Source organism: Salvia miltiorrhiza, chromosome 8, assembly GCF_028751815.1.
Source record: "Salvia miltiorrhiza cultivar Shanhuang (shh) chromosome 8, IMPLAD_Smil_shh, whole genome shotgun sequence".
NCBI lineage: Eukaryota > Viridiplantae > Streptophyta > Magnoliopsida > Lamiales > Lamiaceae > Salvia > Salvia miltiorrhiza.
Window position 1 is genome coordinate 10,078,792 of NC_080394.1, and position 16,856 is coordinate 10,095,647.

A 16,856-nucleotide genomic window follows, 5' to 3' on the forward strand; every position below is an offset into this window, starting at 1 on the left:
CTTTTTCCTTTTTCGAGAAAATCCCACTACTGAAAGGAAACGTGTAAATCATTTATGCATTTGATATTTTCAGTCGAGCGTTCATTGAACTCAACCTTACGTGGTTGTACAACTGGCGTCTTCAACATGAAACTTAAAAATAAAACAAAAAATAGTGTTGCTTATTTTGGAGGATAATTTGGACAGCGAATTCACGTTCTATATGTAAGAAAGGATTAACTATTAAGTAGGCAATAACACAACTATATTTACGATAATTTTATTTTGTGCAATTTGATCTCTATATATTTATAAATTAAGATAAATTTGTTTCTTCATTTGACATACGCTAACTCTCTATTACATGGAAGAATTTATATATATTTGTCTTATAAACAATAAAGAGAAAGTTTGCACGCATGCGCGCGCACACACACATATATATAACTGAAATCATACGGTACTCAAGTCTTATAAAATGTTCCATTATTTTTTATACTTCTTCCGTCCCATTACAAATATCTCAGTATATTTGGACATGGAGATTAAGAAATTAATGTGTAGAAAGTAGATAAAGTGGGTTGGTGAATATTGTTTAAATATTATGCATGAATAAAATGAGAATAAAAGTTTCGGATTCAAGTTGCAGAAAACATAACGTTAGGAAAGCCATTTATTTTTCAATGTAAAAGTTAGAAATATTCCCTCTATATATATTATAATAAATTTATAAATAATATTATATAAACAGATTTATTATATGTATGTATGTATGTATCAATTAATATAAATTCTGAAATTATGCAATTTTTCTAACAAAATTAATATCTATACAATTTTTCCTAACCAAAATTTGATTTATACATATATAAAATATAGAGAGATTAAATCGAAAATTTGAATGAATAAAAAAAAAATGAAAATGTCATGTAAGATAGAACTTAGAAGATTGATTTATATTCTAACAGGGGAACTTATTTGACCAATTTATGAACGTTAATGATCAAATTGCACAAAATACAACTATATATTATAATTTAGTGTTAATATATAAGAGTACCCACTTTTATATAGTAAAAATAAATTTTACCCATTCAAATAAAAACATAAAAAAATACCCACTTTTTGTGTTAAATGACTAAATTACCCTTCTATATAAATGGGCAAACCCTAGCCTCCTCTCATTTTTTTTTCTCTCTCTTCTCTCTCTCTGCACGCTCTCTTCTCTCTCTGGATTTCTCTTTTCCAAGCGACGCCGCCGCACGCTCCCACGGCCACTGCCAACTCCGTCGCCCACGACGAGGCCAGAAGCAGAGCTACCAACCCCGGCAGCGGCGCGCATCCGCCGTCGGATCTCAGTCGGCGCCGATTTCTCTCTCTCTCTCTCTCTCTCTCTCTCTCTCTCGGTTTCTGCTTCCGATCGCGTCCAGCGAAGCCTGGCCTCGGCCGCGCCGCGCCGCCCCGTCCTTCACCACGCCGCCGCCTCAGCGCCGCGCCGCCTCCGTCGCCCACCATTTAAGGAATCTCGTCCTGGAATTGGCAGGGAAGAATGCTTCAGAAGCTTCTCTATTTGGAGCATATGCCCATAAAAGTCAGCGGAACAGAAAGTGATGCATATAGCTTGACATATGTTGATGTTTTCCTACACAAAACTCTGAAATTGCAGCTAGTGAATGAAAGGGATGCTGGTGTGTTCATAGTGAAACTTGGAGATGATAGAGATTGTTGAAGAAAAATGGTGAATCCCAGTACTAGGATTTTAAGAAAGTATGCCATTTAGAAGAGAAATTTGAGGAAAAGTTGAATTCAATTTGAATTTAATCGGAAAAAAATATAAGTAACGAAGAAATTGATGAAAATCGCGCAACTTTGTACAAATGTTCTTGAATTTACAACCAAGTTTATGAATTCACAACTGAATTATCGGCGTTGGTTGTGAATTTACAATTGAAATAGTGTTGATTGTGAATTCAAATTTTATTGGTTGTGAATTCACAACTTGAAATAGTGTGGGTTGTGAATTCACGCGAATTCACAACCAATAAAACTTGAATTCACAATCAATACTTGAATTCGAGTTGAATTCACAACCAGTGAACAGTGGGTATTTGTAAAAAATTTATATGTAAGGGTAAAATGGTAAATGTGGGTATTTTTTAAAATTTTTATATTAGTGGGTAAAATTTATTTTTACTATATAAAAGTGGTTATTTTCAAAATCCACTCTATAATTTATTTATTTTTCATTGTAAATGTGATGAGTATTTTTACTACTTAACCTAATTTATCAAAGATTAGATAATTAAACTTAAAAAGCTATAAACCCACATTTAAGGGATAAGATGAATCAACGATAATAGCCTACAACCCAAATGAAAAGGCAGTAATATATATATAAACCAACATATATAAACTGAAATAAAGGAATAGATCGAATTCATCCAAAAAAAAGGCAATAGGACCCTCGCACAGTCGCACCTTTTTTTCTTTTATTTATTTATTTATAAATTAACAGTATTAAATAAAGATCTTTGACCTTAGACATTAACTCATTATCGCTTGACCAATGCACGCACACCAGTCGCACCTTAATTAGTTACAAGCTAGCTAGTCATTGGTCCGTTCAAATTCAACGGATAATTAATTTACAATATAAATTATAAGTATAAATTTTAAAAATAAATTAATATTTATTTCAATGTAATCACATTTGACAATTCACTGAAGGGATCGGAGCTTTAGCAAAAAAAAAAAATATTACTATAATAGAACAATATGTTAAAGAGCACGTTCTTTGATTTTTTGAACTATATTTAAAAGTTTATTTGTAAATCCGTACCCGTTACAAATTCGATTAAAAAATGATTTCAATATGCCTTATTGTCTCAAATTTATATGGTAATACCTATCAAATATTTGAATTTGTCTAAATCTATAAATAAAACTTATTACAATAATTGATTATGTGTCTCGATGAAAACGTGAACATTAAGCAAAAATTTACTAATAAATAGTATAACAAAATAAAAATAGAAAAAAGTTTTTTTGGACGTAATAATTAATAATCAAATCGATTTAGAATTTATATACCTTATACGTCTCTGGCTATTATACTCATTGAGAGGATAGAATTGAGAGGATAGAATTGATGTTGCTCTGTTCTTTTTTTTTTTTTTTTTACTTATGTAGCAAATGACATTGATTAAAGCTCAGTCTGGGATGAAAAACAACATGAGGAGACTCAACAAGAGCACTACTTGGGAAGGATCAAGCCATGACATGTACTCCCTCCGTCCACAAAGTATTGCCCCATTTACTGTTCGGCACAGGTTTTAAGAAAGCTGATAAAGTGGTTGTGAGTGAAATATAAGGGTAGTTGACTAAAGTGATAAAGGTAGTTGATTAAAGTGTTAAAGGTGTTGTGTGGTGGGTCCACAAGTAATAAAGTGTAATAAAATAGAATATAAAAATGAAATAAGTTGTTGTATGGTGGGTCCATTAGTGACAATTGATGGTAAATAAATAAAGGGAAAAGATGCAGATTAGCCCTCGAAGTACTAGCCCCTATAGCGTAAAACCCCCCATAGTCAATGTGTGTGCAATCACCCCCTCGAACTCCAAAAAAACGTGCAAATCCACCCCTCTTGACTAACGCCGTTTTCGGCCGTTAGTCATTTTTTTTAATTAAAAGCGGGGCCCACCTTAATTATTTACGCGGGCTTTGGCACCGAACAACCATACCAAACGTCGCGAAATACCCTATGCCATTTATCGAAGAACTTCATTCCTTCATTCCTGAATTCTTCAACGAAGAAAACGTAGCTTTGGAACCACGTAGACGAGGAAGAAGAACAAGCTTTGTAAGAACGAAGAGGTTAGTATTCATAAGCTTGTCACAGAACATGCAATTTCCACTCGTGATTTTTGTTTTCAAATTTTCGATTGGTTTCTGCAAAATTTTGATAAGTTTCTTTTGTGTTCAGCATGCCGCCTCTTAACTTTATTTTCAACTATTTGGGAATTTGGAAGAATGATGATGATACCGGTGCTTTGTTTTATGATGGATTTAATTCAGAAGAAATTGAAGAAATAGTAGAAAATATGACCTATGATAGGGTTCTTCTTGAATTCGAGAAATGTTATTCTTCTAAGCCTAATAGAGTTTATGCCTTTGATGAGGACCGTAAGTTAGATGATGGTCTTGTTCTCCTTAGAGATGCTAAGCATTGTTTCAAAGTTTTCGATTATTTTGAACTAGTTGGACAAGAAATTGTTATGCTATTTGCTGACCACGATATAGATCCTATGCCTCCTATCACACCTTGTCCCTTGTTCCCAGAGGAAGATGAGCGTTTATGTGAGGGTGAGAGAGATGGAGCTGCTGTTGAGGGTGTGAGGGATGGGGCTGCTGTTGCGGGTGAGAGGGATGGGGCTGGAGAAAGGGTAGAAATTAATGAGGTTGAGAGGGCTGCAAATACTGAGAATACTGATAATGCTAGGGCTTCCAATGTTGACAGTGTTGGGGAAGGTCTAGAGGGTATTCATGAAGACATTGAGGGAGAGGCAGATGTTGAGGGAGAGGCAGAGGTTGAGGGAGAGGCAGATGTTGAGGGAGAGGCAGACATGGGGAGTGATTCTAGTTGTTACAAGCAACATTCGTCTGATAGTGAAGAAGAGGGTAGGGAGGTGGAGCAGGGTATGGGGTCTGTACAAGATGCTGAAGAGGGAGGCTTCACTTTAGGTATGACATTTGCCAATGCCAATGATTGTAGGGAGGCCATTAATGCCTATGGTGTTAAATATGGTTATAAGTTACACTTTGTCAAAAATGAACCAAAAAGGATAAGAGTGGTTTGCAAGAATGAACCCACTTGTCCATTTCTGTTATTTGTTTCAAAGGATGGGGATGTCCAGGGGTTGGTTATAAAGACTCTCGTGGGAGAGCATACCTGCTATCCAAAAAGAGAAGTACCAAGTGCCACTCAAGGGTATTTAGCAAAATTCTTTAAGTCAGCTGTGTATAGGAATCCTAAATTCACTGCAAAGGACATGCAGGGGCAGGTTAAGGATCAGTTGAAACTGCATGTAAGTTTGCACAAGTGCAAGAGGGCAAAGAAAGACATAATAACTAAACTAGAGGGCAGTTTCAAGGAGGAGTTCAATAGGCTGTTTGCTTATGCTGAAAAGGTGAAGGAAGTTATGCCTGGATCAAGGATGGAAGTCACATTATCCACAGACCAGCTGCAGAATGGGAGAAGGGTATTCAAGAGAATGTTTGTACTGCTAGAGCCACTCAAGTTGAATTGGATGGGGGGAGCTAGGAAGCTAATTTGTTTGGATGGTTGTCACCTTAAGGGTGTAACATTTGGGTGTCTATTAACTGCTGTAGGTCAGGATGGCAATGATGGGGTCATGCCTATCGCCTGGGCAGTAGTTAATAAAGAAAACAAGAACAATTGGACTTGGTTTGTCAGGTGGTTAAAGCAAGAACTACAGCTTGGGGAAGGAGAAGACATTACTATAATGTCTGACATGCAAAAGGTGAGTATTTCAAGTTAGTGCAACTGATACAATCTTTGGTATTTCTTGTGCAACTGATTAACATCTTTTTTGAATATGAACAGGGTCTGATGGAGGCTGTTAAGGAGGTCACTCCTTATGCTGAGCACAGGTGGTGTGCTCGGCATATTTACTCCAATTGGAGTAAAAAATGGAGAGGGGATGAGCTTAAAAAAAGATTCTGGTTGGCTGCTTGGAGCTCCTACGAGGCAGAATTCAAGATGAACATTGCCAAGATCAGGAGCATCAACAAAAAGGCTGCCACTGACCTCCTACACTATCCTCCAACCAACTGGAGCAGAGCCTATCAAACCACCAGAGCCTCCACATACATGGTAGACAACAACCTATCTGAGTCTTTCAATTCTAACATAATTGAGGCTAGACATAAACCCATTGTCAGCATGTTAGAGGACATTAGGTTGTTATGTATGAAGAGGATAACTGATAGGAAGTCTGCATTATCATCTTGGAAATATGATTGGTCTCCAAATGCCATTAAATTGTTTGAGGGAAATAGGGCTGACTCTATTGAATGTAGTGTTGTTTGGAATGGTGAGTACGGGTATGAGGTCAGTGAGGGGGAGGACAGACATATTGTCTTCATTGATCATAAAAAATGTACATGTAGAGTTTGGGAACTTACTGGTATCCCATGTGCACATGCTACGGCTGCATTTCAGTATAGCTCTATTGAACCAATGCATGTCATTAGTCAATACTATCATAGGGACACTTATGCCAAAGCCTATGAACATGCCATTCATCCCTTGCCCGGAGTTAAATTCTGGGATGTGAGAGAGCAAGATGCTGTGGAACCTCCACCTATTGAGGTTAAGATAGGTAGGCCAAAGAAAAAAAGGGTGAGGGCATCACATGAGCCGAGGCACCAGCATAAGTTGAGCAGAAAAGGCAAGACTCAACACTGCAGCCTTTGTGGGAGTGAAAGCCACAAAAAAGGATGCATGTCCAAAAAATCCAGCTCAGGTAAAGACTCATTCATTGATTTCATTCTATGTGTTTAAAGAGCTTATGCTAAATTCACTCTATTTAATATGTAGGCCAGTAAGAGTTCCCAAGCTTCCTGCTCTTCTAAGCCAAACAAGAAAGCTCCATCAGGCCTTGGACTTTATGTCAATCTGGACACAGGGAAACAGATCCTAAATGTAAGAATACCACATACATTGCTAAGTTTTTGCTTACTAAACTGCAATTAAGTTACTTATATGTTGTAATTTGCATCTTATGTAGCCTGGAGGATCTCAATCAGTGATCATAGATGAGGGCAAGGCTAAAAAACAGGATCCAAATACCAGATTTGCAATACCCAGTGAAAGACAACTAAGGTTGGAGAAAAGGAAGAGAGGACCAGAGAAGTCAGTTGGAGAGTCCTCAAAAATGAAGAAGACATCTACCAAGCCATTCAAGCCACCAAGGGAAAAGAAGGAACATCAGCAGACCATCCTAAGGAGGTCACCAAGGGGGAAAAAAGCAGACTCAACTCTTGGATCAACAACCACAAGTTGAATTAGCTTTTTTATTTTCATTTTTTGCTGCTACAATGTCACTTTTCCAGAATTAGTTTATGAATTTGCATAGTTTTTGAATCTGGATTTGAACTATAAATAGAATGTTGCAATGAACAAGTGTGATGATTTACTTACATTTTGGATAATACATAGTTGTTATGCTATTTCCAGATTATCCATTGATTTGATTTGTTTATGTTAGAATGCTGCAATGAACTGTCATGAGTGAAGATTTGAGGGAAAATAGTTCCATTGATTATTTTCATTACATGAACAAAATACATAGAAAAGCTTACACTAACCTACAACTATAAACAACACCAACAACCAAGATACAATCAAAATTATCCAAAGAAATGCATTTTTCCTTCTAACTGTCATTAATTCTTTAACCATTTTTCTGAGCTCCACATTTTCATTCTTCAAAGCTTCAAGGTCCATGTCCATGGTCGTCGCTCTTTCAAGAATTTTTCTGAGCTCCCCATTTTCAGTCTTCAAAGATTTAATAACCTCTCTTGACCTCTCACACATGGGTTCATCATGCCATTCGAAAAATCCACAATTTTTCGACTACAACACAACCAAAAAATGTGCTGCTTCAACATTATAACCACAAACCAAAAAAAAAAATGAATTTGCAGAATATTACCTTCCAATTTCTACACCCGTAAAACCTTCTTCCTGGGTTATCCTCCGTCCACGACGTCATTCTCGGAGCTCTCAAACGCTTACCTTCAATCACGCATAAACACTGCACGTAATTACCTCCATAAGCGTCTTCCCTCTGCCGCCGACCGCAGGAATAGCTTGAGGCACAATCCGAATTGAAACTCATGCCTTGGAGGTCGAATGATAAGAACAAGAATAAACCCTATGCTAATTCGAAGAAATTCGCTCAATTTCTATAGAAATCGCAAGATGGGGAATCGTAAATTAGGGTTCTTCAACTCATAAACACCCCCAAAATATAATAGCCGTTGTCAGTCGTTGAAGGTGGGCCCCGCTTTTAATTAAAAAAAATTGACTAACGGCCGAAAACGGCGTTAGTCAAGAGGGGTGGATTTGCACGTTTTTTTTGGAGTTCGAGGGGGTGATTGCACACACATTGACTATGGGGGGTTTTACGCTATAGGGGCTAGTACTTCGAGGGCTAATCTGCACCTTTTCCCATAAATAAAAGAAAAAAGGTGTAGTGGTACAAAAAGCAGAGTAAGGCATTACTTTGTGGACAAGAAAAAATGAGTAAGTAGGGCAATATATCGTGGACGGAGGGAGTAATTCTTTTTGCATTGCTTCTATTTTTTCTGTTTATTTGAAGTATCTTGTTAATGTTTGCATTTGGTCCCATCATGAGTTGGCTATCATAATTGATTTACCACTGTACATGAAGTTTCTTGTAGAGGAACGAATTGTGATTAAAATACTCCCTCCGTCCACAAAAGAACTTCCTATCTTTTCATTTTGGGACGTCCACAAAAGAATTTCCTACCTATTTTTGGACTATACTCCACCACTTATAATCCTCATACTTTTCATTTTTCACAACTCTCAATATTAATTATAACACATTTTCACCACTCTCAATACACTCAACTACCTTTTATTCACTCTCAATACACTCAACAATATTTTTTCTTAAAATCCGTGCCACTCTATTCTAAAAAGTTCTTTCATGGACGGATGGAATATATATTAGCATATTTGGCCAATAACAAACTATCAAAATATAAACTTCTATGGGTCCTGAACCCATTCATCTATTTCTCAAACAATTGTGACCCATATCACAATAAAAGAAAAGAAAAAAAAATGAAATAAATGATAATTGTGAAAATTCACGAGTATCGAGTGAACTATCACTCGGTAAAATTGCTACAACAGCCGACCAAAACTTGACACACGTTTATCAAGGAAAACTTCCCCCGACAATCTCTCTGTAAATATTACTGAGTGGCACTTTCCCCCGGTAACGAATTATCGATATCAAAAATCACGACAAGCACTTTTACTCGGCAATCTATCTGTAATATATTTTACCGAGGGGAATAAGTTATTTATCAACGGAAATTCCCATCGATAAAAGATTTTAATCATTGAATGGGGAAGTAGCGATAGCCCATCGAGCATAGAGATCATAGCTCGGCAAGCACAATAAAGAAGATCCGAGTGAAGCAGCTTGCTCTCGACAGTTCCAAACGAGGCAATTCATGGAGACCTAGGGACTGGCCGGACCTAATCTCCGCCGATAACGTTGGGACTAATTGAACTCAGGCTTCTTTCTCCTCTTCTGACTGCCCGATGATACCGTGAGACTGGTGTTTCCCATTGGCGATTGCCCCTATTGATTCCCTAGTCTCATAAGTACTGATCGGGGTAAGAGAAGCACTGCTCGAGGAAGCCTACTCATCTATAGTTCATCTCGTAGATCAGTGCGGTCTTACGAAGGGCGGTTGACAAAGATTGAGTATTGAAACTTATCTTTGAACATGATGAATCACTTCGTGTCGGCCTATTTCCAATCCACTTTCCGACCTCATATGAGAATGGAAAACTTTAACATTGTATATCTAGCTATAATCTATTACTCCCTCCGTCCCGTTAATAATGGCACGTTTTCCTTTTTGGGCTGTCCCGTTATTGATGGCACGTTTCCTATTTTGGAAAAAATAAGGGATTGATTAATGTTAATTAAAATCCTAATTAAAAGCCTAATTAAACACTTAAAAAAAAATACTCTCACTCTTAACACTCTCTCTCTCTCCCAATTACTCTCACTCGCCGTCTCTCCTCCTCTCCTCGGCGACTCCGCCTCTCCTCCTCCTCCACGGCGACGGCGCGACGACTTCGCATCCACCCGCCGCCTTCTCCTGCCCTCTCTACCCTCTTCTTCATCCCTCCACCACCATCTCTTAAACCCTAGCGCGGCCTCCACCCTCCACCGCCTAGCGCCGCCTCCACACCTCTGCGCTTGCTCCATCCGCCGCCGGCTCCGAGATCTGAGCGGCTCCATCGTCGCGCCTCCACCCCTCTGAGGAAACCATATCAGCGGCCCGGCGGTGGTCTGAGTGTGACGCCGCCGCCGCCTCCTTCGTCACCGAGTGAAACCCTAGCACCAGTGCGGCGCCAGATCTGAGCGGCTCCATCGTCGCGCCTCCACACCTCCGCCGCCTGCTCCAGATCTGATTCTTATTCTTATTCTTGATTTCATCGATTTCATGATTTTTGTGGAATCTTATTCTTGATTTCATACAATTTCTGGAATCTTATTCTTGATTTTTGTTGATTTCCTGAATTTCATGAATTGAGAATATTTGTTGATTTTTAGGATCTTTATTGTTGCTTGGTGAATTTTGTTCTGGTATTTTGATTCTGTTTTCTATTGATTTCGTGAATTTCACCAAGTTCATGAATTTTTGATTTTTCACCCTAGTTCATGTTCTTCCTAATTCCCAGTTCGTGAATTTGTGAAATTAGTGTTAATGTTAAGAAATGATTAATTAATTACAGATTTTAAATTTATTTAATGAATCAATAAATAAATGTTTTTATATATTGGTAAATTAGAAATAATAAACAATCCCTAAACACAATTCTAATCATGTGGACCATACACCTTTATTCCCTAATTTTCTTCTCCTTAATCTCTGTGCCGAAAAGAAACGTGCCATTAATAACGGGACGGAGGGAGTAATATAATTATGTATATCTACAATCTTGGATCAATAAAATATAGTTTCGGATTCGTTGTGAATATTACAAATGAGTTGATCAATAGTTTGTAATTGTAATACTATATTATAATAACTAGTTTATTGCGATGAATGATATATATTTGGATTTAAGAAAAGCATATAATTGAGTATTTGAAAAGGCATAAATTTTAATTATTTAGACGCGACCTAAAATTATAGTTGAATGATGTGATATTATAAAAACATGTTTCATTATATATAATTAATAATAAATATTACCAGACTAGCAATATGATTCTAAGATGATATAATAATAAAAATGGTTAAAATTGTATGTAAAATCATAAACTGTGGTTAAAATACATTTTGTTCACAAATTTTTTAAAAATTCTATTTGCTAATTATAAAAAAATTCACACTCGTTTAAATTTACCATCGTTTTCAATTCCCCCGATTCGAAAACGACGCTGCAATATTAATGTGGCTCATCGGCACGCGCCACAATTTTTCCCGTCCTATAACTTAAACACTACGTTTTGTAACAATACAAAACTACGTCATTTTGTACATTTTTATGATTAAATCCATGAGCTTCTATACAACTGGAATTGAAATTGAAATAAGAACCCTAATCTCTCATCTTCTTTTTATTGGAGGAAACTTTTTTGTTCTTTTTCTTATGAGCTCCAGTTGAGCAATATAATTAAAGAACCACCTTTGTCGTCCCCTTCAAAACAAGGCGGAGAGGTTTGACAGAACGAGCGTGTCTAACTTCTCGATGTCACGTTGGAGATCGAGAGACTGGCGTTCCCGTGAGGAGGTATGCATGAGGAGGCCGACGGGAGAAGGAGACATTGATAAGCTACATGCAGGAGAAGACGGTGAGCATGCATGGGGCCGCAATCGATGAAATGTGAGGGGCCAAAGCGTATTACTGGGGATAGATTATTTAGGATATGATTTTAGGGTTTAGGACTGCCAACATCGTTTCATTTGTAAAATGACATCGTTACGTGTCTACACATGTAAAATTAAATCCACACCGTTGTCACGTCAAATTTAAGTTCACTGAAGATAAAATCGGTGGTAAAATTAAACAACTGTGAAAGTTTTTGATAAAAAAAATTCAAAAATCGTAGGTAAAGCATATTTCGACCAAAGTTTACGATTTTACGTGTATTTAACCCTAACAAAAAATCAATAACATAAAAAATCAATAAAATGTGTAAGTCCAGATATACCCCCGACAAGAGCTTATAATTTCAGTGAATCCCCGCTAAATAGTGAAAAATAGTAAGTGGTAAGATAGTCTTTTCGTTTCTCCTTGCTATTCCAGCGCTCGCTATATAATCCCCAATCTTAAAATCTAGGGTATAAAAGGCCCAATTCCTCTCCCTCTCTTTTTTCCCATCTCTCAGTCTCTCTCCCTCCTCGCACGCGGAGAATCTCAGCGAAGATTTCTGGATCGGCAAAGATCAATCAATCGGATAAGCGGGTAAAATTATTTCCTTGATTTGTTACGTTTTTATTTTTTTCTTTCTTTCTTTCTTTCTGATTTGTTAGGTCGACGAGGACTGAATTTTGATTGTGATTGTTCTTTTACCACTTTGACTCTATTAGTGTGGGTGTAGTAGTACTGTTATTGGAGAAGAATGGCGACCTTCGAGCTGTATCGGAGATCGACGATCGGAATGTGCTTGACGGAAACTCTGGATCAGATGGTTTCTGGCGGAATTCTGAGCCCCGAGCTCGCCATTCAAGTTTTAATTCAATTTGACAAGGTTATCAGTTTTTTGGTTAATTTGATTATTTATGATAATTGTTTACAGTTCTAAGCTGATTTGGGATCATATTCGTGGCTGTTAATTCAATTATCAGATCAGAGGCGTGATCGTTTCGTTGAATTAGTTAATATTGAAGAATTATTTAACCACACATAGCAAAACATTATCCATCAATGTTTTTTCGTTGCTAAAAATTGAACTGCCAGTTGATAAAATATATATGTGCACGGAGATTGCCAGTGAAGAATGGATTCAGAATTTGACATTCTTCATGGAGTTGATATTTGGATAAATATGCAGAGAAATGGGATTGCAAGTTGATGGATTGGTCTGCTAGCTCTAGTCTGTTATGTTACTTGCATGCATTCTCCGCACTTAAATTGTATCTAATGTTGCTCATTTGGTTTGCAGTCGATGACTGAAGCTCTAGAGACTGAGGTGAAGAGCAAGGTTTCCATTAAGGTGAATGCATTTCAGTTATACAATAGTTTCTCCAAGGGCGTTGCAAATGACTGCTGAATGAAATTGGCTAATAGCGAAAGCTGATACTTTCCATTTCTGCCACTTATGCTTTTAATTATATTATAAGTATATATTTTCTGGGTTGTGCTAGAAGTGCATCTCTTAGTAGTATTGTCGTTGTTATTGTTTTCTCGGTGATCATTGTTTTATTTCATTTTCACTTAGTTTGATGGAAGGGTCATATTGACTGTACTGTTACTTCTACAGAAACTAATGGCTTACAATAAATTAAGTTGAAGAATATGTACGTAGTCAAGATATTTGTTAAGATTGTCATCAGTTATTTGGATGTATGTAAGCATGAAGTCTACAGGTTACTAGGATTTACCAGCATTATAATCTGAAAGCAATTCATTATAATATCATCGCAGAATTTGCCAAGATTCTTAGGGGTACATATACCAATACAATCTGTAAAATTTTCCTACTAGAGAAACATATAGTTTGCCATTGGATTTGGCCTTTTTCCGCTTTTATCTCAGTGAAATTATTATTTGATTGAGGTTTTTTTTTTGTAATATGGCTCTCTTGGGCTACTAGTGCTATGCAGATTGCTTGAGCTCTTGGAATCATAACATGTATCTCTCAGGGAGCGACTGCTTTATTTTCTTTAGGATATTTCTATATAGGAGTTGCCGGGGCTTGTTGACTTTGTTTATTCTTTTGAATTTTGTTAAGCGATTTTGAAAGACAATCTGATGTTAATGTGTAGATGGTATGGAACAAAATTTCTGTTTCTAAGGGTCTCTCTTCTCTAGTGGGACTAGAATCATGCATCTGTAGTCGTAACCATTGTATTCATTCTTGTTCAGTACCCCCTGTATACTGCGTATCTGGGTTCATAATACAGCTGTTTTATTTTCTCAATGACTTTGTTGCTACAGGGACATCTTCATACCTATCGATTCTGTGACAATGTGTGGACTTTCATTTTACAAAATGCTCAGCTGAAAAGCGAGGAAGGCCAGGAAACCGTTGATTCTGTCAAGATTGTCGCTTGTGACTCAAAGTTACTAACTCAGTGAAAAGATAGCTTACTTGTAGTTTTTGTGTGGATCTAATTAGTAATGGAGAAAAGTACTGCAAGAGAAGAGAGGTTATGAGAAATTCCGGAGGCAAGTCCTGTTTGTATTTAACAAGATTAAGCGGAGGGGGGAGTATCGGAAATTAACACTCATAAGCTACCGTTGATGATGGCTACTGAACTCATATTTTCGCTTTCTGGTTTATCGGAATTTATCAATGTTCTTCATTATTATTATTTGCAAGATTTAGTATATAATTTTACTTCCTGAACGAGGTTTTGACTAATTGTTGTTTAGCGTAATTATTATTTTTTATATAAATTACATAAATAAATAAATAACAAAATTCAAAGACCGCGCGACGGAGGACTCGAACCGAGGACCTTCCTGAGCATTAACTTCCTACCGCTAGCTGCGCGACGGAGGATTTGAATCGCGATAGAAACGAATCTAGGAGTTCAGGTCTTGGACATTAGTAGGCTAACACACAAAGAGTAAACTGAATTTGATTCGGCGAATCCAACGCACGCACACATAGTAGACTGAATTTGATTCGCAAAGTATAAACATGTAGTACTTCATACTAGTGATATTTAAAATTCTATAAGGTATAATGATATTGTAATTATCAAATAATTTAAATATATTATAAAAAAAATCATATTTACATTCGTATTAATATGTTCTACATATTTTTGTAACATCAAATCTCTCTCAACTTCTACTAGAAATATGTACTATAAAGATATTCTTTTATAAATTCAATTTATATTATCTAAATAAATTAATGATATCATTAATTTATTTGAGCCATGTTTTTAATTATTATTATTTTCAAAAGAATATTTTTTAGTATTCATCATAACCTATATAATATAAGATCCCCATTTTTTTTTATCATCTCTTCTTCTTCTTCTTCTTCTTCTTCTTCTCATCACTAGTATACGCCCATTCGTGCGATGCACGATGGATATCGAAATTAAGAGGTATTTAGATTAAAAAATTTAAGGAGGTTGGTAAATTTTAAATAAAAATATCCTTAAATTTTATGAAAAATATTTTAATACACATTCTTCATAAAGTAGGGGATTCAAATATTATATGAAAATTTATTCACATGCCTAGTTTATATATGGATTGGTTATTGTGAAAATTATGTTTTTCGTAAGAATGTGAGAATACTGTATTGAATTTATAAAGTGAAGTATATAATTACCCAAAAAATTATTGTTAAATTAAATAAATATAAATCATATGTTCAATTCTACTTTTTTTTACAGGAAAAATAAATTACAAATCTATGAATTTATCTTTTTTTTTTCTATTAGATTAAAGAATTCTAAAATAAACCAATATAAACTCCTACACCAAGTTGGATTTAAAAAAAAAATTATAATTAAAACTCATGTAAAACTCAATTGTATATCATTAAATTTCATATTTTTATATATAACCAATGCGAAATAATCTATTGAAGCAATCCAAACATACGACAAAACATATGAAAATAATTAAATGCACTATGGTCCTTATCTCTCTACACTAATAACAATAAAAAAAAAAACCTATAAGTATAACGCAAAAAGAAATTATGAAAAACTCATGCAAGTTTAAAACATAAATATAGTGAAAAAAATAAAATAAAAACTTGAAATAAAAGAGTAATAAAAATAAGGGATTATAGCCAAAAAATACATGAACTTTGATAAAAATTGCAATTTTCACCTGAACTTTCAAATTAGCCAAAATATACCTGAACTTATATTTTTTGTTGTAAATTTCACCTGAACTTGCAATGATTGAACTCCGCCGAGGTGAAATTTACAACGAAAAATATAAGTTCAGGTATATTTTGGCCAATTTGAAAGTTCATGTGAAAATTGCAACTTTTATCAAAGTTCGTGTATTTTTTTGCTATAATCCCTAAAAATAATTGCAGTCTTGCATAATAAAATGTACATAATTTTCATGATTTCATAAAATATTTTATGCAAATAACAAAAAAGATGAAAACTAACTTCATTTATAAAATAAGAGAGAGAAAGAGATTAATTTAAAAAAAAAAAAATTTGAATATCTTCTTTTTAGTTTAAAGTTTTTTTATATACTATTATAAATTAAATTAAAGCTCATGTCATGATATTTAATTTGATATGCGCATTAAAATTTTTAATTAATTTAAATGTATAAATTTTAGGAAAAACAAAAATTCTAAATAAAAAAAAATTAAAGAAAAGAAAACAAAAATTGAAAACTTGCAAAGAAAAAGAAAAAGAAAAAGGAAAAGAGAGAGAGAGAGAGAAAGAGTGAGTGACGGACGGGTAGTTGGTTAGAAGTGAGAGAAATTGATTAAATTTAGAGAAAATGGGAGAGAGAAAATTTGACGGTAAAAAGTTATCGTTATATTTATCTTTTATATTATATATAGATTCCATACCTTCTATTCTAAATCTTATAAGTTACTATATCTTTAGGATTTGTTTTGCAGCTTAGAGAGAGAGAGAAAAAAAAAAGTTAAATGTGTTTATAAACATTTTTCAGTTAGAAAAATGAATCCAAACATATGATGGGCAGCACTGCACTGTTGGACGAGAGAACTGAAAATGTTTTCAGGCTATCTCCAAAAATAATCTTTATATATTTCCTCTCCATTTTTTAATTCTATTTTCAATCAAATCCATATATATTTTTTTCTCAAGTTATACATTGACCCATAAAACTTTTTCATTATTAATTTCATATAATTATGTTTTATAGTATCATGTA

At 35.2% G+C, this 16,856-nt stretch overlaps 1 protein-coding gene across 3 annotated transcripts; it reads left to right on the top strand.

Moving 5' to 3' along the window:
- Positions 1 to 12,071: 12,071 nt before the first annotated feature.
- LOC131000931 (transcription initiation factor IIA subunit 2-like) lies at positions 12,072 to 14,320 on the top strand. Of its 3 annotated transcripts, none has more exons than XM_057927085.1 (4): positions 12,072 to 12,254; positions 12,380 to 12,540; positions 12,955 to 13,005; positions 13,950 to 14,320. In XM_057927085.1, exons 2-4 carry the CDS (start codon positions 12,412 to 12,414, stop codon positions 14,088 to 14,090), a joined length of 321 nt encoding a protein of 106 aa, XP_057783068.1. In that variant the 5' UTR covers positions 12,072 to 12,254; positions 12,380 to 12,411; the 3' UTR covers positions 14,091 to 14,320. The 3 variants fall into 3 exon arrangements, with proteins under 3 accessions (XP_057783068.1, XP_057783066.1, XP_057783067.1); XM_057927083.1 differs by having other exon boundaries at positions 12,098 to 12,254; positions 12,391 to 12,540; XM_057927084.1 differs by having other exon boundaries at positions 12,120 to 12,254; positions 12,394 to 12,540.
- Positions 14,321 to 16,856: the final 2,536 nt, after the last annotated feature.